This window comes from Schistosoma mansoni, chromosome 5 (assembly GCF_000237925.1).
Source record: "Schistosoma mansoni strain Puerto Rico chromosome 5, complete genome".
Classification (NCBI taxonomy): domain Eukaryota; kingdom Metazoa; phylum Platyhelminthes; class Trematoda; order Strigeidida; family Schistosomatidae; genus Schistosoma; species Schistosoma mansoni.
Genome location: NC_031499.1, coordinates 5753368 through 5778141, shown reverse-complemented (window position 1 = coordinate 5778141; position 24774 = coordinate 5753368). Strand labels below are relative to the sequence as shown.

The following is a 24774-nucleotide window of genomic DNA, read 5'->3' as shown; positions in this document are numbered from 1 at the left end:
GAATTTTATATCCCACCTACGTAAGAGCGCACTTAGAGTGCTGTATCCAAGCAGCTAGATCATGTCTGATAAATGATACTAACTCACTTGAGAGTGTCTAGCGTGTGGGAACGAAATTAGTGAAGAGCCTTTCTAAATTCTCTTACGACGAGCATTTAAAACGCCTAAACCTTTTCCCTTTGTCTAACCGTAGGACGCGAGGTGAACTTATATTGGCATTTCCTATCTTTAATTATAATTGGGGTGTTAATATATCTTATCTTTTTGCTCCCTCCAGCACTAATACTCTCCGAGGTCATAACAAGAAGGTTCAGAAAACCATAATTTAATGAACTTGAAGTGGGGTCCCGTTTTTCTCATCGAATTTTCAATCACTGAAACGCATTATTCGAACAAGTAGTATCAGCCCCATCAGTGGACATTTTCAAAGAGAAGCTGTACCTTCACTAGAAGGCAATCTGCCACGATTGACACAGGTTCACAACCAACTTTACTTATACTATACTTATCGAGCCACGAAATCAGTCCGGGGACTGAAATTCAAAACTTATGAAGAGCGCCTTCAATCACTTAACCTTTATCCGTTGGAGTATAGGCGTCTCAGAGGTGACCTTCTTATGACTTACAGTATCCTTACCACTTCTGAACATCTCCTTAAACATTTACTTCAGTTTAGTCACAATATTATCCAAAGGGGTAACACCCAGAAACTAGAGACCCAACATAGCAGAACGGACTGTAGACACAACCTCTACTCCTTAAGAGTTGTCAAATGCTGTAATTGCTGCCGACTGGGCTAGTCCAAGCGACTTCCCAGGAGTCTTTTAAGAGGAAACTTGACCTATTCTTAAGGACTAAGGATAAAATATTATTATGATTTACCAATTTTTTTCCTATTATCGTTCATATACCTAGGTTCTTGCCTGGATGTATTGGTGATCCACTACTATTAGACACGGAAGCCCGTTAAGCGAGAGCTTCTTCTATTCCCTCCACAACCATTTGTAACGCGCGCTATTCGAACGGGAAGTTTAGTCCTAACGTGATTTACATTTCTCAAACTTTTGCTGTGTTCTTACGCAACAAAAGTATCATTTCCAATCCAAAGAATCTATTCTGAGCTATACGTTCGGTAGATTACTTCTTTTTTGTGTTTCACTCAAATTAATAGTTAACTGTGGTTTTGCCTCAGCTCACTATCGGTTTTTTTTATAGTTTTCACGTAAAGGCTAGCTTTAGCTTATCGTTAACTGTTTTTATACATTTTTGATAGTTTTTGTTTACTGTGTTTTTTTTTATCGGTCCTAAATTTACTGCTTATATTTTTAAGACAGTCTAAATCACTAGCCATGAAAAATTCATGCAAGAGACCTGGTTGCCGTTTTGCCGTTACATCTGGCATGCAATGTGACAACTGTAAAGGTTGGTTCCATGAAGCATGTACAGATCTAACAGCAGCAGCCTATAGCAGACTCAGCAAGTCTGATCGTAGGTGGGTATGTGTTACCTGCAACACCGATACGGTAGTTATGTTGGGTACTATCATTACTTTACTGACAGGTCTGAGAGATAAGTTGTCTAAGAATTCGGTAAATGATATCATCATGACGGGTAACAAAGCTGGAACGCATAGGGCAAATAAGAAAAAGGATACTGACAGGTCGGTTATCGACGGTGCTGTTAACAGCACGAGTGATGATGTGTTGAAACTCAGCACCATCCTAACATCGACTGTCATCGACTCCCTCAGTAAACTTGGGTCCCCCGGGGAACGGTCCTTGAATGAGACAGTGGTTCCTAAAAATCCTGTAGGTGGATGGACTCACGTTAACAGGAGTAATAAAGCCCAAGCGTCCCCTCCGAAACTGAACGTCCCAAGTATTTTGCGGAAATCAATTGGTGCTTTGGCCGCACAGTCTACACCCAAGACTGTCCGCCCGGTCATCACTGAGCCCAGGAATCGAAAACGCGCCTCCACATCCAAACAACAAGATACCAAACCTAGACGCCCTGGAAAACCTGGGAAATCAATTGCGGTTCTTGACTACTCTGTCATAATCATGAACCTTATTGACAACCCCGACCTTCCTGCCTATACACGAACGCCGCGAGCTTGCCAAACAAAATGGATGAGCTACGTGAACTTAGCAACGCTAATGATGCCCATCTGATAGGAATATCCGAAACTTGGATAACGTCTCAGTTTACGGACCAAGAGTTAGCAATAACTGGGATGTCTTTATTTCGCAACGACAGAAAAACAGGAATGGGGGGTGGGGTAGCACTATACGTACGGTCATGCCTGGATGCGCACCAACTTCACAATCAATAGTTTCACAATCTTGACGAGTCAGTATGGTGCTCAGTAAGATTATCTACCACCTCGAGGTGCCTAGTTGGGGTCGTTTACAGGAATCCCACTGCCGACATCGAATATGACAAACGTCTGCTGGAAGGATTAACTCGCTCTACGCGTCTTGGATTCTCTCATATCCTGATTCTAGGGGATTTCAATCTCCCTAGAATCAACTTCGTGGAACATACATACATTGGTGGTGCCAACTCTACTGAAGCTCTGTTCTTCAACCTTATCGGCGACCTGGGATTATTTGAAAATGTGAAGTCGGCAACCCGTTGGAGAAACAGTCAGACGCCGTCACGCTTAGACTGGGTATTCACAAACGAAGAATTCCTAGTTGACGACCTCTCAATCCTGGCTCCCCTGGGGAAAAGTGATCACGCCGTCTTATCATTCAGCTTTGTCAGGAAGACGGAGCTACGATATCCTACTAGCAACAAGCGCTGGAACTTCAAACGGTTGAATGTGTTAGCTTTACAGGACTATCTACAACAGGTGGATTGGGATGTTCACCCTCAAATTGAAGTGGATGCTCATTGGGATTTTTTACTGCACACGATCTTATGTGACACTGAGCATTCAGTTCCTAAAATAATCCCAAAAAGCTACAAGCAACCTCCAATAATCAAGAACCGCACTCGTCGTTTACTAAGCCGCAAAAGGCACTGTTGGGCTGAATATAAACGAACGGATAACAACGGCGCGTACAGGCAATACAAACATATAAGGAACACATGCACAAAGGCAATAAGAGAAGACAGGCTTCAGTTCCAGACCAAACTTATCGATAGATTCGTCTCCAATCCGAAAAGCTTGTTCAGTTATGCAGCTTCTCTTCGACAAGGCAAAACTGGAGTTTCCCGACTGCTTGGTCCTAATGGCCCGACCAACAACGACGGTGATGCCGCTAACCTTTTGGCTGAACATTACTCCCGGACATTCCAACTGACCCACATCAACCATACTGACGAAAGCTTCACCTGCACCTGTACAGGACTTTCCGAAGTGGACCTGAGTGCTGACCTGGTGCTCCATAAACTGCAGAACCTAAAAAAGACACTTCTCCTGGTCCGGACATGGTTCATTCCGCCGTATTGAGGGAAGCAGCTTCAATCCTGGCGACACCACTTAGCGTGATGTTTGCACCCTCGCTAAGCAGAGGCAAACTACCGGAAATATGGAAGCTGGCCCACATCACACCAATTTTCAAAGGAGGTCGACGCAGTGAACCCTCAAGCTACCAACCAGTGGCCCTTCTCTCCATACCTTCCAAAATTATGGAATCCCTAGTATTCGACGGCATACTAGAACACTTATCATCCTCAAAGTTCTTCTCGCCTCAACAGCATGGTTTCAGAAAAGGTCATTCTTGTACGACCAACCTGCTGACTGCGGTGGATAAATGGACAACCATCCTTGATCGCAAGGGGAAGGTTGACGTCATTTACCTGGACTTCTCAAAAGCTTTTGATAGGGTCAACCATGCATGTCTTATCAAGAAGCTTGGACGATTGGGTATAAAACCCCTTTTAATTGACTGGATCACTTCATACCTAGAAAACCGACATTTTAAGGTCAGGGTTAACTTCACTCTCTCTCAGGCTATGGAATGTCCTAGTGGGGTCCCCCAGGGTTCAATACTAGGACCTCTTCTCTTCTTGATTTATATTAACGATCTTCCTCAACAAGTTTCATCTGATTTATTGCTTTTTGCTGATGATGTGAAACTTTGGAGAGAGATACGTACTCACAATGATGTACTAGTTCTGCAGGAGGATCTGATTCGACTTCAAAGTTGGGCAGACGACAACGGACTTACGTTCAACACTTCAAAGTGCAAGGTAGTCCATCTGAGACTATAGTTATAACTTAGGTAACTCACCTCTAGAAGTTTCCCAAGTTGAAAAAGATTTAGGAGTGTTGGTACCCTACGACATGAAATCGTATGCGAACTGTGACAAAAACGCCTCTCAAGCAAACCTTGCACTGGTAACATTGAAGCGCATTTTTGGCCAGTTTGACGGTAGAACCTTCCACATAATCTTCAACAGTTTTATTCGTCCCCACTTAGAGTACGGAAACATAGTATTTCCTCCCTCCCTCCAAAAGGATAAGGTCACTCTGGAACGTATACAACGTCGAGCCACGAAATCAGTTCGGGGTCTCAAATTCAAACCTTATGAAGAGCGCCTCAAATCACTTAACCTTTACCCGTTAGAGTATAGGCGTCTTAGAGGTGATCTTCTTATGACTTATAGTATCCTTAATACTTCTGGTCATCCCCTTAAACAACTTCTTAAGCTTAGTCATAACACTAACCTCAGAGGTAACACCCAGAAATTGGAGACCCTACATAGCAGAACAGACTGCAGACACAACTTCTACTCCGTTAGAGTTGTCAAGTGCTGGAATTCGCTGCCGACTGAGCTAGTCCAAGCGACCTCCCAGGAGTCCTTTAAGAGAAAACTTGACTTATTCTTAAGGACTAAGGATAACATATTATTATGATTTACCAAATTCTTTTTTTCCCTCTATTATCGTTCATATACCTAGGTTCTTGCCTGGAGGTATTGGTGATCCACTGCTACCGGACACGGAAGCCCGTTAAGCGAAAGCTTCTTCTATTCCGTCCTCAACCATTTGAACCATTTACTATTCGGTCTTTCAAGGTCGCGCAAACACAATTGAGGTAATTTTAAACGGAGGCTGACTTTTAACTTGTTCCATGATGCCACTGGGTCGTTCCCCTCGCGGCTTCTTCAAACCTTGTGACGCATCGTGGTTCCTTTTATGTATGTCATATTAATTTTTTAGTAATATATTTTGGCATCGGTAGTATTCTCAAAAAGCCTGACACGAGTTTCTTATATGTCAAATTCATTAACTTGTCGTTATTATAATACTATTATAATGACATTCGTTGTAGGAATTATTTTCTATTGGCTTAAGCATAGTACATATTCCATGAACGTGTAATCTTGTGAATATGGTGGAGCTATCCTTTACGTAGGTGTGTGTATAAAGATATATTTGATTGCTTTCGCTTTTAATGAAAAGTCTAAAAATATCGCTTAAGTAACCAGTCTACAATATTGCAAAGCTGATATTGTGGTTTATCATTAAGCGGCATATCTAACTGGTAGTTATGAGATTAAATGCATTGCAGTGCATTTCCCGCAAAGTTTTCAGAATTTCCCCTAAATAACTTGGAATTTTGAGGGACGCCCTCGAGCCTGACGAAACTTTGACGTTTTTGACGCATTTCCCAAAATTTTTCCAGTGTTCTCAAAAAATGGCGAAAGTTCCCCCAAAATCGGAAAACGGTGCTGATGACAGTAAATACTGTCTTTTATCTACCGTAGAATAATAGCAAAAGAATAAAAGTTCCAGTACTCACATTAGTAGCAGACTATTGACAAAATAAGACGATCAAAGAAAGCAGAGTGCACTTGATGAAGTAATACCGTGTCCATAGTCTAACGAAAGGTATGGTTCATCTTCTGAACCATTCAGTACGATATTCATTCTGCTAGTCCATCACTGATAGTGCTGCTGTAGCTCAAGTGTTTGGAAGATTCAGCCACAAAATCTCACTCGTTTGCTGTAATACTTAGTTTTCCGTCCTGGTAATTTGATCTGTCTAACACTTGTCTATGTTGCAACGATTACTAACTACGAACCTCGTTTAATTGTGGAATAAGCTAATTTTTGTTTCTAGGCTATTTGTTTGATTGGACCACTACTCAGGTAGTCCTAATTTAAACAGATCTGTCTTGGAAGTTTAAAAATCTTGTAGAAATAATATTTTCCGATAAAAGGTGAATTGTTTTACTAAGGTGTTTTTAATTTCATTAGTTATCACTCGATCTGCTCTCTTTTACTACAGGTTTGTAGCTCAAAGCTGCTCAGTTGGATAAATTTCTAATGTCTGACTTGGCAGTATGTCGTTTTGCGTACGATGGGGTTGTTACTGCAGTAGTAAAAATATTGGAATCAGATGGAGAAAAATCTTTTGTTGACCAGGTTTCATTGTGAATTTTTTTGAAATTCTGTATTCAATACTTGCAGGCCGGGCGAAATCCTCTTCATTGGGCGGCTTGTGGAGGTCATTTAGAATTGGTAAAAGTTCTTCTAAGTAGAGGTTTCGATAAAGATTGCAAAGATCAGGTAATCAGTATATTTACGTCCACTTGAATACTTCTAGTTTTTTCATATGTAAAAAATAACTAAGTTCTTTTTAAGTGTATTAAAAATATTGCTCGCATCTGCTAGGATAACCGGGTAAGTAATAGTGAGGTTAGACGTAGGGTATTAGGGAACTATGGTAAATCAGTTGATTAGGTGATGAATCTTCATCGACTGAGATGGTTGGGCCATGTGTTACGTATGCCTGAACACCGATTACCACGACGCGCTATGGTGACTAGTATTGGGGATTGTTGGAAGAGAGTTAGGGGCGGCCAAACCAAAACATGGCATCAGTGTTTGAAGTCACTAACTTCTAGTCTGAGCCATGTTGGCAGATGCAGACTACCTGGTTGGGGTCCGCGTGACTATCGTAACCAATGGTTGGAGACTCTAGGTGACATGACTCAGAATCGATCACAGTGGCGTAGGTGTATACACTCTTTATCTTCCCTTAAACCGTAAGATTAAAATTGCTTCATATCTCCCTTCCTGTACTATATCCTTATATACAACCTATAATTTATATACTACTACCACCACTAAATTAATTACTTCTATGAATCCAGTGTTCATCTTGTTGTGCTAACGAAATATGGCAACTTGGACCGATGTATATATGTGCCTGGTCCTACGTTGTAGCTGACTGACTGACTATTAAAAAATGTAGTGGTTTTAGTGGTGCGTCATTTTGGCATAATATACTTGCTCAATCCACACTAAAATCTTTTGGTTTGCTAGCCACTTCTTACCTTCACCGAAACTTTCAACTCACCATAGTATAAACAACTCTTGTCGTGAGGAAGACCTGGTATTATTTCGGCTCTGTCTATTTTAGGAGTCATACATCAGAAAAAGCAAATCTTATGGGGAATAAAGCAACTCGTCAGTATTAAATAATGTAAGATAAACCTCTGAGTGACAAAATATTTGGTTCACACGTCTTCATAAGCCGAAGCAGGAACCTCATATCTGTCATTTTTTCTATGAGAGTTGTGATACTATCTGAGCACCTAAACTATAATAAATGTTCCTCTTCAAGGAAATTTCATGCTTATTAATCGGATTTATGAACCAGTTGCTTACTTTTCACACTCGTTAAACTAGAACCTTATGAAAACTGTGTGTAGGAAAACCCCTTGATACTGTTGGCGCTTAATCGTACAGGGATATTTTGTAAGAGATCAGGTTACTCATTTAAGGCTGTAGGCAATTTCTTAATGGTTAGTAATGTCGGCGTTTCTGAGGAATTTTCATGCGAAGTGACAATAAGTAATGTTGGCGAGCATATTTACTACCACCACTTTTTTCAAATTCGTTATAGGTATGCTGATGGGAGTAACTCTTTAGTCTCGACCTTTTCATGATTGATCTTTTGTTTGGATATCCTCATGTATGATAAAAGTGTTGATAATACTTGAGTCTTTCAAAAATATGTTTGATATATTATCAGCATTCATGAATTGTAAGACCATTTAAAAGGTCTGTATCATTTGATTTAGGTATTGCAAGTGGAAAAAAAACATTGTAGACTATCATATTTTTCTCTCATTGTTTTATTTAGTCTAACTGGACTCCACTTATGATTGCTGTTTCCGCTGGACGTGATAATGTAGCTTCATATCTTATAGAGCAAGAACACGCTGATGTAAATGTAGTAAATTCGACAGGTCAATGCTGTCTTCACTATTGTGCTTCTAAAAATCGTCCTCAGGTCAGTTTTTCCGTACGGTCAAATATTTTAAATATTCTCATACTTCTTACGTATATAAGTTTACTCATTTGGTGTTCTGTCTAATTTCCACATACTTAGATATACTTATTCTAATTATGCGAGTCTAAGTAAAAATGTCCGTGCTTATTAATGTAGCTTGATCCGATCACTCTAAAGCATCGTTCTAACTGATTATTAGTCGGACCTTCATTAATCTGAAAGTCTGTTAAATTCCATCAGGGGGGTTTATCCAAAAAGAAATTCCAGCCACCTTATAGAGCTGTATGTCATACAACGATGTCTGAGATCCCATTCGATGGTAACTGTAATCAAAGTTTGGCCAGTTGAACTGCTCCTGGTTGTTTCTCCCTCATTTTCATTCCAGTCTTAAACAGATTGCATCTTCCTAAATCCTTTAACCTAACGATTAGTGACTTCTTTAATTATTGCTATGTCCTTGTTCAGTATTAAACCGAATATAAAAGACATCAATATTTTATGGTATGAAAATAACAGGTTAGATAGAAGTAGAGACTTAGTCTCCCTACAAGAAATCGTCGATGTCTACCGAACCCTAGATATTTTGGAGTCCGAACACACTTGAAAATTACATCGCTGCTGGTGAATATTTTCTTAACTGTTGTATTTCTACTGGTGATTCTTACCGTAATAATAAAAATAATAATTCGATTTTTGGTGTCCCAAGTTGATGTTATTCCTAATTATACTAAACGGACATGTTCGAAATTATATTCCTAATATTCTTTTTTAGTTGGCCAAACAGTTATTAAATGCTGGTGCGAAACCAGATGTAAAAGATTGGGGAGGAGTTACACCGCTTCATCGTGCAATCGCCACAGAAAACCTAGATATAGCTAAACTTCTTTTAGATCATACAGTTACTGAAGAAGACGTCGGTAATGAAGAAGGCCGCAATGTACTGTTTTCAAAGCTTGTTGACATAATTGACAAACAAGGCCAAACACCTCTGTAAGTTTTCACTTATAAATAAACAAATAAGAATCTGTCTCCGACACTTTCTGCTCATTTTTTATAACTATCACCTGCTAAGTTGTGTTTAGCGTCAAACTAACGATTATTCTGCTATACGATTAAACAGGTTTTGACTGAACTTGAGCACAGAAAATGTTTCCTACTTTTTAGCCTTTTTATGATCATCTTGTTATATCTTATGGTCGAGTGGATGCCTTGCTAACGTATGACGTGGTAAGACCGCCAATCAGAGAGCAGCGAATTATGGGTTGGAACAGTAGCACACGAAAACCTTACGAGCAGTCTAGAGTACGTATCGGTCCTCCCTTCTGCCTAACCCAACCAGTTAAGTCCAGAACACCAATAACAGCCTCTGCGGTATGAATCATTGTATTTCAAACATACTGAGTTTATATACCAAACAGATTGACCACATCGTACCTATAAAATAGGAAATAACATTTGTACAAGATTTAGCCAAATGTGACTGTGAATGTGGGAGGCAGTAATTAATAGACTAGGGATAACTCAAGAATGGTACATCGTACAATAATAGTCCATAGGTCAAAATAAAGCTCACAATAAAAGGAACATGAGTACAAGTAGTTTAATTATTTAGCAAATATACGATAAAAATTATATGCGTAATATTGATTCATAAATAGATCCCAAAGTTACTATTCACTATTGTTATCGGGATATAATACATCTATTTGTCCTTACTAACAATTTATTAATCCAATTATCGACATTTAAACGCATGGTTTACATTTACATCAACTTATTACAAAGTCCCAACACTGAATCGGTTGTTTGAGACAACGCTATTACACATCCTAGTTCATAAAAGTCATTACAGTCTACTAGCACTATAAATATTCTAGTAAATCAGTCATCTCACGATAACATAAACGATTAGTGTCTTACCTCCTTATATAAAGTTGTAAAATCCAAGTCGTCATCAAGCATGACATATATATATACATATATATATATATATATATATATATATATGTCATTATCATTCCATTTCTTTCCATCAGTAATGTTTATTACTTCATATTATATTACATCTCATTCTTACGCTAATGCAAACACGATTGTAAAGAGCTGAAGAAAGACCACGAAGCATGAACTCACATTACTGTCTGAATTGTCATTTTGACTTCATTTAAATTCATAAATAGAATCAACTAGTCAAACATGTTTCTTGCGGTATTTTGTTTTTCAGTTAAACTGTAATATCACTGACTAGAAAAAACCAATAAACTTTGTATTCAAGTGAAAATTTAGAGCCACCGCTGTTTAGTTGTTAAACTAGTTATTGTAGAAATTTCGACTTTTTGGTATGGGAATAAATTTGTTTATACACATAAAAATCACATTATTTGTGACACATCAATGCTATGTCTTTCTTTGCTTGTTTAAATAGACATTATGCATGCGAAGAAGGCAATTTCCAAGCTGCAACTTTATTAATGAATTATGGTGCCTCTATAAATCATAAAGATACAGTAAGTTTACTGAAATTATATGCTTTTTCTCATATATTGACCACCTGCTAGAATAATCATTTCTACTATCCCTGTGAAGATAAATAAGTACACTAAAAATGGTTCCGAAGTTATCGAGATAAGATATGAATGTTTGACCATAAACGTACTAGTCAGCTATTTTACAGTTAAATGTATGAAGCACAGTACCGCAAAAATTACATGTAAATGCTAACTGTTAAATCGGTGTAATAGTAGTAGTATGAAAATCATTATTTCGGGAATCTACTACCAAACCCATTTTTGCCTTTTGGTAATTTATACTTCTATCATATAACAGATACTTTATCCAGTGTTGAGTGTATATGAGACACGATTATCAAACAAGAAGAGTTCTATACAGCCTGTCATCTCCATACCGATTAACGGCAAGGTAATAATAATAGACTTTAGCTAAAGAGCTGTCCATCTGTATCAAATATATGGTACGCACCAGACCAATATGAAACAAATGCCCTGGTACGGCCGAGAGTGGGGAGAGTCTACTCTCCCTCTCGAAATGCTCTCACATGGCCAGCGCATATATAGCCTCTGCCAGGGAAGTCCTATTCACTGCCTTCTCGTGGCGGGGGTGTTGTTTACGAAAGTGAGAGGACGAAAAGCGAATGTCCGGCGCTATAACCGGATTGGTGGACACGGAGGGTCCACCTAGGGGAGTTGGAAAACCCTGATTCCAAACCAATGGTGCACATGGGCTCCAGTATCCTGATGGAACGAATGGCGGATGAACCTGTCATTGGTCAACGGCTACCATGGGACTGCATCTCCTCACGATGCTCCACTGCCTTGTGGATCAGACATTCAGGTCAAAGGCTCCGGGTGTGGCCCCCTAAGAAAACCACCTGCTTCAGTCTGGGCAGTATCACAGCCCTCACAGAAATCGAATGAGATTTGTGAGGCGCATATTTATCTGGTGCTTCATTGTACCAATATTTATGTGTTTAAATAAATAAATAAATATGAAACATCCTGTCAATTGTAGTGTTAAGGCTGTTGTTAATTGAAAATAATTAGTCAATTATGTAGTTACTATGAGTCTGTGACCTAGTTATGGTTATCATTTTATTCCAGCAATCAGGTTGTATCCATGCGCTTATCTGAAAAATGTTTTCGCATGTTAATTTATTGAGAGTGAAGACAATTACTATTATGTTGGTCAATGTTTTGAAATATGTGCATCAAAAGTTGTGACATATTGATTTCAATGATAAGAGTCACTAAATATTAGATAACAACCAAACATTCCTAGATTGATATCTAATTTCAAAACGGTATGAAGTCCCTATAATTTCAAGAGGCTTAATCAGGCTACCTGAGATTTCGAGATATCCCTATTCTCAGTCATCGATTTTATTTAGGTATTACGCTTATACTTTTCCACATAATTACAACCGTACAGTTGGCTAGTTGAAGAGGAATTTCAATTCATGCATAAACGCGTATTTGTGAATACTCATCTCACCGCTGTGTCGCTTTAGATACATCTGTCCGTATAAATTAAAGCAACTTATCAAGACTGGCATGAAAAATCTCTTTACTGGAACGTTATTTAATGTCCTAATTTGTTCTGTTAACTCTCCACTAACACTTCAATGTCCACTTCAAACCACTAAAGCCAAGACTTAAGTAGCTTACGACTGTATCGATACTCCACTAAGACAAAACACCAAGATCATTTAGTGAAAAAGTTAGACGAGTTTAAACTCGTCTTAAACCAAGCAAATATGCATGGATCAAAATACCTCGCCGTAATATCATCGGATAGATTGGCTTACTACATAGTCAGCAGTTTGTAAGTCTTAGACTATTTGTTTCATTACATGCATATTTGATTCATATTGTTAAATCGGTCTATTATCTGTTGTTTTTTAGGATGGCAAAACACCCGTAGACGTTGCTCCGGACCATTTGCGTATGAATTTATCAAAACTATTAAAAGCCAAATAAAAAATGATCCTTTTTTAAATATTCGTTTATTTCCAAATAAAAAACTATTTTTTGCACAAAGCTGGCGTAGTTTTAGTACTGAAGTAAAATGCAGTATTTTCAGTTTCGGAAGCATTCACTGGGAAAAAATGATCGAGATCCCCTATCTTGAAGATTTAAATGGACACTTGTTCCTCTAGAACTTACCAAATTTAATTAGCAGGTTAAATACTTAGAAGCCAATTTTAGATTCGAAGGACTATTCGTACTGTCGACTCTCTTAATAAATAGCATCCACAGCGAGGTGAAAAAAGTTTCTAGGACGCCACATACTTGCTCAGCAGGATTTCCGTACAGATGGTAAAGCACACTGGATGAGACACTCCATGATAAAATTACTACAACATAAATACGCAAATAACTAGTTGCAATATCGTTCAGTGAAAGGTCGTAATTACTTCACTACAGTTGCTGATATATTCACAAATAGAATTTATCTTCCCAGGTATCCGAAGATCAATATTTGTAAAGCCATTTAGTCACACAGACGAGGCATGTGCTATTTGTAGGATCAGAAGACTGATTTCACCAAACTGTCAAAACCAAAAGGCTAAGGCGACACGTACAGCCATCATACCCGTTGATTTCAAATAAAAACTTGGCTAGGATGCGGTACTTTTGTAAATTTATCCCAATACTGATAGGAGTAACAGGTCCACCAACATGTATACCAAGCGAACTTTGATTACTGATTATTGCTCGCAGGTACTGACTTCTGGCTTCGATAAGTTAACTATACACTTAGTACGAGTAGTACTGACGGCAGCAATCTTTGAAAGTAAGGAAGTTTTTATTCTCATCAACATTTCTCCTAACGTGTCTAACTCACAACCAACGTGAAAAAAACTAGGTTAGTTTGAACTCAATTTCTGGGTAATAAACATAAGGATAATTTGAAGCAAAACTAGTTAGGTACTAACTAGAGCGCAACGGTAAGGCTCTTTACGCTATAACTTCTAGTCTGCTGAAGCAGCAGTAACACTTAAATATCTCTCGACTACATCGCGGAAATAGCCACGAAACATGCAAAAATCACGACTCCCTCTTAGTGTAGTGAGGCGTTTGAGTGTGCCGAATGCAAATAGTAGTTATTGATTGACTAGTTGGGTTAAGAAAACAAACATATCTCATCAACTGTACACAGAGTACTTAAAGTGGCTTCGTCAAAATTTGTATTGTTTCCCAAACAGCTCGCACCATTTTTATCTGGCTTTACCATTTAACGGCCGAACAAGAGCCAACAGTCACGTGATCTATGCTCCTAAATTACACGACGACGAGCACTATGCCCTGACAAAGTGTTTGGCAGTCCACTATTCAACATCAGACGAAGTAGACCAGGCTTCGTCGGAATTCAAACCTGTAGCGAACTTAGAGCGCACCAAACCCTGAATGGTGACTTGGAATCACTGTTAAAGCTGACTGGGTCATCAATTGCTGCACTGAAGCCACGCATTTTCACATTTAACTGGACCTAATGACTTTTTGAAAGAGGAATTACCATATAGTTATCATGTAAGTTAAGTTACAGTAACTGTACGCTACACATTCAACTGAAACCTAGGAGTAACAGGTCCGCCAACATGAATATCAACCGAGTCAATGCCATTAATTCATTAGCAACTAGGTTTGGTGGTATAATTACAATTTGGTAGTATCAAACAGGCTTTTAGCAACGGAGCCGTATAAGCATATCCCACCCAAACAATTATAGTAATGCTTAGGGCCTCATATATTATCACCTACGTTTTGATTCCTTTAATACATAAACTGCTTTCTTTTTTCAACCCCAAATGCCCTGGTACAGCCGAAGGTGGGGGGGGTAAGTCCACTCTCCAAGTGCTCTCACATAGCCACACGTATACAGCCACTCCCACAGAAGTCCTACTAACTGCCTTATCGCGTGTTGTTTACGAAATTTAGAGGACGAAAAGCGAATGTCTGGCGCTTTAATCGGATTCGTGGATATGGAGGATCCATCTAGGGGAGTTGTAAAACCCTGATTCCAAACCAATGATGCACATGGGCTCCAGGATCCTGATGGAAAGAATGACGTGTGAACCTAATGTTGGTCACCAGCTACCATGGGACTGCACCTCCTTCCGTTGCTCCACTGCCCTGTGGAGCAGACCTTTTAGATTGAAGGTTCTTGGCGTAGCCCCTCAATAGAAATACCTGTTCCGGTCTGGGCACCCGACAGATGTCACAGCCCGTACACAAATCAAGTGCCTTGTGTGGCGCATATGTATTTCGTGCCCCTTTGTACCAATATTTATGTTTTCAAATAAATAAAAGTTGTAATCGTATCATAACAAAAGTGAGATTACACACGATACGAGAATTAAACTGCGAAATATAACGAATACAGGGCTTGGGGTGAGTAAATGAGCAAGAGCACACGATTCACTGGGGTCAATTTTGAACAGTACCACCAACTACGTAAGGAAACTGAATGGACCCTATCAAATACAACTACCCTCAAGGGGTTGAATATATAATGGTACTTAGATAACTTCTCCGGGCTACCAAGTGTAGTTTTTAACCACTGTAGGATGCTAGATCCAGTCAATTAACATATGGGTACCGGATACTTAACACAACAAAAACAAGTTTGAAGAGAACATATACATTTGGCTATCAAATTAATTTCTAAGGTTGATTTAACACTTCAACTACCCACATAAATGTTGGAATCGTAACCATGCACACCCTCTTTCACGCCACATTTCCTAAAAATCAAATTTTTATAATATGACAGATTACTAATTGGCTTTCCATCTTTCCAGTTGGTTAGTTTTACATGCTTCCCAACCCGTTTAGATGCATCGAGCTTATATTCACTTTTCAAGCATTCCCTAACAGCCTTCGCACAAATTGCGGAGTATCTTATGTAACTGGAGGAAGTCATTACATAGTATCACATATAACATACTTTATCCCTGCCAACCTCCAGAGTGACATTGTGGGTAAATGCCGCCAATGTTAACAGAATCTTAGTCAATTGTCCAATGATAAATCAGTTTCAGTTTGGAAAGGACAGGAGGCTTGATGGCTTGTGTTAGTCCTGGCAATTATGGTCTCTCAGCTGATCCAACTTTCTTTCGAAAGAGTCGACGGATGGAGACTCAACCACGTGCTGAGGTAATGAATTCCACTTGTTGATTATTCGATGGGAAAGTCGGTAGTTTGCTGACAAGTAATTCGTTCTGGGCTTGTGAACTTTTTTGGAGTGTCCTCGCAAATTTTCTTTTTGAGAGACAAGAAAAATGAGAGCATATCAGGTGCGCGCTATTTAAAAAGGACAGTGGTATTTTTCCTCGTTGAGTAAATTCTATTGTTTTGATCATTATTAACGTATCAAGACTACTGTTTATACTTTGATTGAATTTCTTTCAGTTAAATTATTCGTTCAGAGTATCATTTTTGGTCTTTTAAATAGTTTATCGTCGGTACTCTAGAGTACCATGTTTTCTCTATTGTATCCGTTAGCACTTTGGTCCTAACTATTTACAGTTTTTCTAATTTTTGGTCAAAGTTCACTCTTTTCCTCTCAAATGACTGGAAGGTGCAACAAAAGCACTAGAAAGCGTTCAAGCTGTCGATGTCAGTAAGAATGGATGCATATGGCCATGTCAACAGTGCTGTTTGGATGCAAATAGCCTGTTAACTGAGGCCATCTCAATGGTAAATGCTGCGAAAAAGTGTCTCGGCAAGCGCAGTCGGGACACATCGGTCAGAACTCGATCTGTCGACACGCGGATTGACATAAAGCAGGCTCAAGTGAGTCCAGAAAATGCTGACCCACACTGTCCAAAGGAGGAAGAACAGCCTCCAAAGAGGTCTGTTACAACCAGAAACTAGAGAAAAAAAGTATCTTCTGTCTCCCGTATTCAAAATGATACCCAGAAGGGAACTTCAGGAAGCCGAAACCGCAAGGCTCGATCGGTTTCCAGCGCGAAAGATGACCCGATCTCCCAAGTCGTCCTGACTCTTCCGGAATCCCACAGTACGCCTGACGCGAATGTGGTTACCACTCCAAAGAACGTTGGCGATTGGGTACGGGTCGTAAGCAAAAAACGGCAAAATGACGTAAAAGTGAATCCTACACCCACAAAAAGGTCGAAAAGCCGAAGTCTGATCACAGCGACAGATCAGTCATTTTCCATAGAGTCAAGGAGAGTGAGAGCTCAGAACCGAAAGCTCGTTTTGAGCACGACATTGTGTTGATAAAACAGCTACTCAACCAAGTTATGACCCAAAACATCTCCTGAGTCACCCTGCTAAATGTGCATAGACTTGGTAGCCTGCGAATTTGAAGCCTAATCAGTCTAGACTGCTGAAAGTAGTTGTCAAATCTCCAAACGAACGCGACTTAATCTTACAAAATGGGCACAAACTAAAGGGTTCAGGAGTTTTTCTCCGTAAGGACTTACCGTTGGCGGACCGTGTAAAAAGACGGGAAGCCGAAAAAGAACTACAGTTCAGATTGGACTCTGGCGAAAAAGACCTGAAAATTGTAAATTTTTGGGTTGTAAGGCTTCGACAGAGGATGATGCCGAAGCAACTCTGAGTGAAGCACGAGGCTACTTATATAGGCTTCGGAACTGTTATATCAATGCCCGGAGCCTACTCAATAAGCTACCGGAACTAGGTGTACAGATTGACTCAACTAGGCCAGACGTAATCGCAGTCACAAAAACTTGGCTGACTCAGTCTGCAGATAGAAAGGAACTTGATTTCGAGGGTTTTACATTAGTAAGGGCCGATAGAATACAAACGCGTAAAGGAGGGGGAGTAGCTCTATTCATTAGGAATGCTATCCCATTCACCATTATCGACAGTGTATCCCATGAGAGTGGGACGTATGAATTATTAGCTGCCACCTGACATGCAGGGGACAAGAGTTGCTGCTTAGTTTGATCTATCGCAGTCCAAGTTGTAAGGTAAACGAGGTCCTGCTAAGCAGTCTCAACACTTTATCACGAAGTGATCGATGTCTAATCCTAGGGGACTTCAATGCACCCATGGTGGACTGGGGAAATCTGCGGACTGAATCGTCAGCAAACTCCTTCGAACAGGAACTAGCTGATGCGGTAATCACATGTGCCCTATTGCAACACGTGAAGGAAGCAACTAGGTACGACCCGGGTTCTGCATCATCCTTACTAGATCTTATATTGACTCATTATGACGATGACGTTGCAAACCGGGATTACATGCCACCCCTAGGCAAAAGTGATCATGCAGTTTTAAGCTTTGACTTCCACATAACTGTCGATCACGAGTACGCTTCAGCTCAATCCAGACCTAACGTCTGGAAAGCAAACATAGCAGACATCATGAAATCAGCATCATTAGTAGATTGGAAATTAGATCCAGAGTCATCAATCGAAACGGCTTGGGACGTATTCCGGAATTTATACTTAAAAGTTACCGCCCCCCACATCCCTTGGACTACACCTAAGAGACCGAGAAACTCCCCACCGTGGTTCAGTAGGGAGGTTCGCATCCTTCTCCGTAAAAGAAGGAAAATGTGGGACAGATTTAGGTTACTGGGGACTGACGAGGCGAAATCTCAGTATCAAAAGGCTCGAAATACCTGTGCCTCGACCCTCCGTAAGGCCAGAAAGCTGTACGAAGAGAAAATCGTAAGGGAATCCATAGAATGCCCTAAACGCTTGTACTCGTATATAAACCAAAGGACAAAAAGAAGAAGGAATGTTCCTTCATTATGGGGAGACAGTACTGCCACATCACTAGTGGAGGACGACTTTGGCAAAGCTCATGTATCCTCAAAATATTTTAGCAATGTATACACCACAGAAACACCCTTCTCACCAGTCCATGAAAATCCCCCCACACAAACACTGGACAGCGTAACAATTAAAGAACTCGATGTCTTTGGTCTGCTAGTTAAGCTTGACATAGGTAAATTCACTGGACCCGATGAACTGCATCCTAGGTTACTAAAGGAATTAGCTATCTTTGTTGCGAGCCCTTTAAGTATATGTTTTAATCTATCCGTAGCCCAGATTTGTCTACCAAAAGACTGGAAGAACGCCATAGTGAGTCTTGTCTTCAAAACAGGTACAAAACATAAGCCTGAGAATCACCGACCCATTAGCTTAACTAGTGTGGTTGTTAAAATCTTAGAAAAGACTATTCGGAAAAAGCTGTTAAAGTATTTCGATGAAAACCGGATGCTCTCGGAAAAGCAGCACGGTTATAGAACAGGTTACTCTTGTCTCACTAACTTATTAGTCGCTCGTGAAAGCTGGTGCGCTCTTAAGGACCAAAAATTACCTATAGACGTAGCTTACATCGATTTCAGCAAAGCTTTCGACAAAGTTCCGCATAACCGGCTATTATATAAGCTAAGGAATGTCGGGATTGGAGGCAATCTATTGATGTGGATAAAAGACTTCCTGGTTGGGCGTCAACAAAGAGTAAGGGTGAACTCCAAGTTGTCTAGCTTGGAAACTGTACTTAGTGGAGTCCCACAGGGTACAGTTTTGGGGCCAGTTTTATTCCTCCTGTACGTAAATGACCTCCCTCGTCTAGTATCATCGTCGGTCTTACTCTATGCTGATGATGTCAAGATATGGAGAGCAATACAAAGCAAGGGCGATAGCTTAGAACTTCAAAATGACCTGGAGAGATTATCTGAATCGTCCCAAAACTGGCAATTGCCGATAAACACTTCCAAGTGTATTGTGATGCATATTGTCCACCAGGGTACAGATACATACACGATGAATAACACTGAGTTATCTATTGTCCAGGCACACAATGACTTAGGCGTCATCGTCAGTCAAGACTTAAAGACTACTGCACACTGCCGTGCAATAGCCGCTTAAGGTTTTAGAACTTTATGGTCCATACGCAGGGCTTTTAGGCATCTCGACGCTAAAACGTTTCTGACTTTGTATACAGTGTTCGTACGTCCTAAACTTGAGTACTGTACACAAGCAGCTAACCCCTGCCTAAAAAAAGACAGTGAACTCTTGGAAAGGGTTCAGAGAAGAGCAACTAGGCTGATTCCCGGAATAGCGAAGCTCCCGTATGGTACTAGACTGACCAAGCTAAACTTATTCCCGCCGTCATATAGAAGAATCAGAGGTGACTTGATTATAGTTTTCAAATTGCTTAATCACAAATTTGCATCTCGGTTTCAGTTTGGAAAGGACAGGAGGCTTGATGGTCTGTGTTAGTCCTGGCAATGATGGGATTCCGGAAGGTTTAGGACAATTTGGGAGGTTGGGTCGTCTTCTGAGCTGGAAACCGACCGAGCCTTGCGATTTTGGGTTCTGGAGGTTCCCTTCTGGGTACGATTTTGGATACGGGAGACAGAAGAGACTTTTTTTCAAGAAAAATGGCTGCCAATGTCCGGGACTACCATCAGGTTTTACGACGTACCCTCCGTACAACATCTCCGTGACATACATCTCAATATAAGAATACTTTAAGCAACGAAATCTTGACACGCCTCCATGTTTTCATACCAAGAGTTACGCTTAATCGGAATGCTCTCCCATTCTAAAGGACAACAGCCCTATCAGCCGATGGCTTCAAGAGGAGCGCTGACAGAATGTGTTTACACACATTTTTGTAGTAATTAGCAAATACATTTATTTGTTCATTTGCTTACCCGTTCTAAGCATCGTGTTGTTGCTCTTTCAAATCGAAATATTTTTCTACCACATTTTTCACACTGCTTTAGGCTTACGTCATGGCTAATAATACTATAATTGCTGCTTCTAGAAACGAAACTGCTATGAGACAGATCAACTCACTGGAATAACAAGATACACAAACAAGTAACAACCGAGCTGACTTGAATTAGTTCAGTCGACTGCCTACCACTAAACAGGATCACAGATTAGGAACTAAGTTGTGAGAACAAAATCCTCTAATGAACACCAACGCTCAGAAAAGATGTTAGTGATTGGATATTGTACGTTTGTTTGTATTTTTTGTGTCATAACAACGCAATGCACAAATTTTCAACCACGACATGTTATTTTGTGCATTGACAGTTTTGATTCTTGTTAAACAACCTCTGTCGCACTCCATTAATCTTATTTCACAACAAAACTGTTCGACTGGTTCCACGGATTCGAATGCAGAATATTTTAACTCCGCAAACCTTGTATGTAAAAAATGTTCACAGAATTTGACTTTTCAAAAACAATCAGCAGATGGTATGAGTCTCTGTAAACTTATTTTAAGGGTTCTCATGCATTTGTCAATCTGGATACAAAACGATAAAAAACTTTGGTGGTAACAATGTTGAATGTACTCAATGTAAAGATGGAGAAGTAAGTAGCCCTGGTTACTGATTATACAAAAGACGGTTAGTGAAGACGGCTTGTTCTGTATACCATGTAAAGCTGGTTCGTATATGGCAGCCACAAGAAGTTGCAGTTCTTGTCCTTCAGACTCTGTTTCAGGTAATTGCATACGACATTGTTAGAATCATGCTTGCAGTTTATCTTGACCAGTCAGGTTCCCCACTCGCTAGTCAGACTTGTCTAGCGTGTTCAAACAACACAGTACCAGACAATAATACGTGAGTTTACAAAGTAGTCATCCAATGGGGTTTTAGCTGTGTGACCTGTCGGACAACAATTAGAATGTTGCGTGCTTCTTCATTGCCTGAATCATGCATATGTCCGAATTCCCGAGTGAGTTTATCACAGTTTACTGATTTAAGGCTCTTGAAATTTTTATATTTACTTACTTGTATATTCATGTATATTGTTTGAGCCTTTTCATACCATAATTAGAGTAAATAGCTAATAAGACGTCGACACGGCAATTATTCAGTCATTATTCTTGCTAATAGTAGAAAAATGGTCTTTTTGACATCTGGCAATTCTCTTTGGTCTCCCTTATCGTTATCCGGTTCATTCTGCTTTTCGATATACCTTTAATACGTTCCATTTTTGACTTTATGAAAGATGACCGTAACTGTAAAACTCTAAGTCCTGAACAAACAACTGAACTGATAATGATTAATAGTTCATTTAGATCAGAGTAAAATAATACCAGATTTCCTTTTTTTTTAAAAAAATTAGAGTTTTGCTAGAAAGTAAAAATGGTTTTGTAAAAGTTTATCTCTGGAACTTTATCCGAACATGGTTTTCTAACCTGTATGTATTTTTAAGATGAATATTATAATATTCGCTTACATATATGCTTGTTCGAGCATCGAGGGTAGTCGATGATACCAGTTAATTGTTCATTTTATATACTTTTACTCATGTACCTATGAAAGTAAATTAACTTATGGATGCAACTGAGTGATTATAGTAGGAAAGACATTACATAACTTATTTGCCGTTACTTATGTGTTCATTTCAAATCTGGCGGTTGTCTTCACTTCGATATATTACAGCATTAGTTCAGCTACATTATTGTGCTTCATACCTTGGCAAGTTTCATTTTAATGGAGTTGTTCTTAACAGTCCATCAACTCTTCGAAAGTTTGCTATTAAAATGGTTCAAGTGGTTGTGGAACGAATAGAAGAAGCTTTCGCTTAAAAAGCTTACGTTTCTAGTAGCAGTGGATCACTAATACCTCCAGGCAGGAACCTAGGTATATTAACGACAAAAGAGGAAAATGAAATTGGCAAATCATAGTAAGATATCATCCTTAGTCCAGAAGTGGTAAGGATACTGTAAGCCATTAGAAAGTCACCTCTGAGACGCCTATACTCTAATAGGTAAGGGTTAAGTGATTGGAGGCGCTCTTCATAAGGCTTGAATTTCAGTTCCTGGACTGATTCCGTGCTTTTGCCGTTCGATACGCTCTAGAGTGTCCTTATCCTTTTGCAGTGAGGGAAGAAATACTATGTTTCCGTATTCTAAATGGTGACGAACAAAACCGTTGAAGATTATGTGGAAAGTTCCACCGTCAAACTGGCCAAAAATGCGCCTCAATGTTTCCAGTGCAAGGTTTGCTCGAAAGGCATTTTTGTCATAGTTAGCGTAAAACTTCAGATCGTAGGGTACCAGCACTTTTAAATCTTTTCCAACTTAGGATACTTCCGGAGGGGATTTTCCTAAGTTGTAGCTATAGTCTGCGAAATGTCTGAGATGGACTACTTTACACTCTGAAGTGTTAGAGGTAAGTCCGTTGTCATCTGCCCAGCTTTGAGGTCGAGTCAGATCTCCCTGAAGTGCAAGTGTATTCTCTTGATTGCACATCTCGCTCCAAAGTTTCACACCATCAGCAAAGAGCAACAGGTCCGACGATACCTGTTGTGGAAGATCGTTTATATAATTCAAAAAAGGAAGAGGTCCTAGCGCTGGACCCTGCGAGACCCCACTAGGACATTCCATAGCCTGGGGGAAATTGAAGTTAGCCCCGACCTTGAAACGTCGATTTTTTATTTATGAAGTTAGCTAGTCAATTAGAGGTTGTTTGATACACAATCGTTTTAGCTTATTGATGAGACATATATGGTTGACCCTATCAAAAGCTTTTGAGAAGTCAAGGTAAATGACGTCAACCTTCTCCTTAAGACCCAGGATGGTTGTCCACTAGTCCACCGCAGTCAGCAGGTTGGTCATACAAAAATGACCCTTCCTGAAACCATGCTTTTGAAGTGAAAGAAAGTTTAAGGATAATAAATAGTCATGTATACCGTTGCATATCAGGGACTCCATAATTTTCGAAGGTATAAAGAGAAAGGCACCAGTCGGTAGCCTGAAGGCTCGTTGCGTCGACCTCCTTTGAAAATTGGTGTGATGTGATGTCAGGTTTTCTCTTAAAGACTCCTGGAATGTCGCTTAAACTAGCTCAGCCGGCAGAAAATTCCAATATTCGACAACTCTTAAGGAGTAGAAATTGTATTCTGCTATATTATGTCTCCAGTTACTGAGTGTTACCGCTAAGTTTTGCATTAGGACCGAGCCTAAGTAGGTGTTTAGGGGGGTGTCCAGAAGTGCCTAGGATGTCAGATGCCATTAGAATGTCGCCTCTGAGATGCTCCTGCTCTGATGGATAGCAGAGGCTTGAATTTGAGTCCACGAGTTGATTTCGTTGCTTGTCATCACTAGTGTTATTACATGCTCCATTGACAGTAGCACTATCCCTCTTCTTGTTTTTATTGCACGTCCTTGTTTGTCTACTTGTTTTGTGACTGTCCTTTTTCAAGTTTTCTGACAACTTATTCTGCAGACCTGTCAATAGGATAATGATGTTACTCAGCAAAACTTCATCCGTGTTGCACATGACGCATACCCACCTATGATCTAACTTACTGAGTCTGTTGTAAGCAGTTGCTGTGAGGCTTATGCATACTTCATGGAACTAAACTTTGCAGTTGTCGCACCGCATGCCAGATGTAACATCAACTGACAACGGACGTCAGTAACGTGAAAGTTTTCATTTTCACCTGATTATAGTGCTTATATAGGGTTTAGATCTCCTTCTGTCATTTTAATTTCTCTGTCTTGATGTGGTATGATAACTGAGACTGAGTCAAATCCTTTTCAGGCTGTGCTGGCCATGACTATAACTGAATAATCTTTTAGTAGAAGAAAATGAATGGAAAGAATTGACTCGTAAATATCACGGTCAATTTGCTTATGCACACTTACTGCATATACGGTTTGACAAGTTAGAAAATAAAAACATCGCAACAAAATAGATGTATTCACTAAAACGAAGTAATCTTCACTAAACTGTTAATATATACAAAATATTTAAACTAGTTTTATTGAATCTATATAAAAATGAGATCTTGAGGACTCCAGTTTAAGTGACTAAACCGATGGCTGTTTGTAACTTGTGTCTATCTTTAACTCTTAGTTCCAGATATTCGACAGATAAGTGGTAAATAAACAATGCCTGGTTTTGAGATGGTGGAGAAGATTTGTAGCTCAGGTGGGTGATTTTTATGTTGGTTTGTTCTCTGAGCTGGATGGTTTGGTCGTGGAGCTTTCATCGTCCTTCTGAACGACATCATCAGCACAAA

At 39.7% G+C, this 24774-nt stretch overlaps 3 protein-coding genes across 4 annotated transcripts in view; 2 read left to right on the top strand and 1 right to left on the bottom strand.

Moving 5' to 3' along the window:
• Nucleotides 1–1005: 1005 nt before the first annotated feature.
• Smp_064320.1 (26S proteasome subunit P28-related) lies at nt 1006–12808 on the top strand (the record flags this gene model as incomplete). 2 transcript variants are annotated; one of them, XM_018797732.1, is made up of 7 exons in its annotated part: nt 1006–1132; nt 4913–5049; nt 6246–6526; nt 8109–8258; nt 9031–9248; nt 10684–10765; nt 12677–12751. In XM_018797732.1, the coding sequence occupies exons 4-7, from the start codon at nt 8127–8129 to the stop codon at nt 12749–12751; spliced, it is 507 nt and encodes a 168-aa protein (XP_018652743.1). In that variant the 5' UTR covers nt 1006–1132; nt 4913–5049; nt 6246–6526; nt 8109–8126. The 2 variants fall into 2 exon arrangements, with proteins under 2 accessions (XP_018652743.1, XP_018652744.1); XM_018797730.1 differs by lacking the exons at nt 1006–1132; nt 4913–5049 and adding an exon at nt 5117–5152 and having other exon boundaries at nt 6246–6382; nt 6428–6526; nt 12677–12808.
• Nucleotides 12809–15458: 2650 nt separating this feature from the next.
• Nucleotides 15459–15698, bottom strand: Smp_064330 (hypothetical protein; the record flags this gene model as incomplete). The annotated part of the gene is made up of 1 exon (XM_018797729.1): nt 15459–15698. The coding sequence occupies one exon, from the start codon at nt 15696–15698 to the stop codon at nt 15459–15461; it is 240 nt and encodes a 79-aa protein (XP_018652742.1).
• A 5725-nt stretch (nt 15699–21423) lies between these two features.
• Nucleotides 21424–24774, top strand: part of Smp_156860 (hypothetical protein) — a gene marked incomplete at both ends in the record, with an annotated part of 38758 nt that continues 35407 nt past the window's right edge. Inside the window, one exon of the mRNA XM_018797728.1 lies at nt 21424–21474. Within this exon, the coding sequence (XP_018652741.1) occupies nt 21424–21474 (51 nt within the window). The remainder of the gene's footprint in view (nt 21475–24774) is intronic.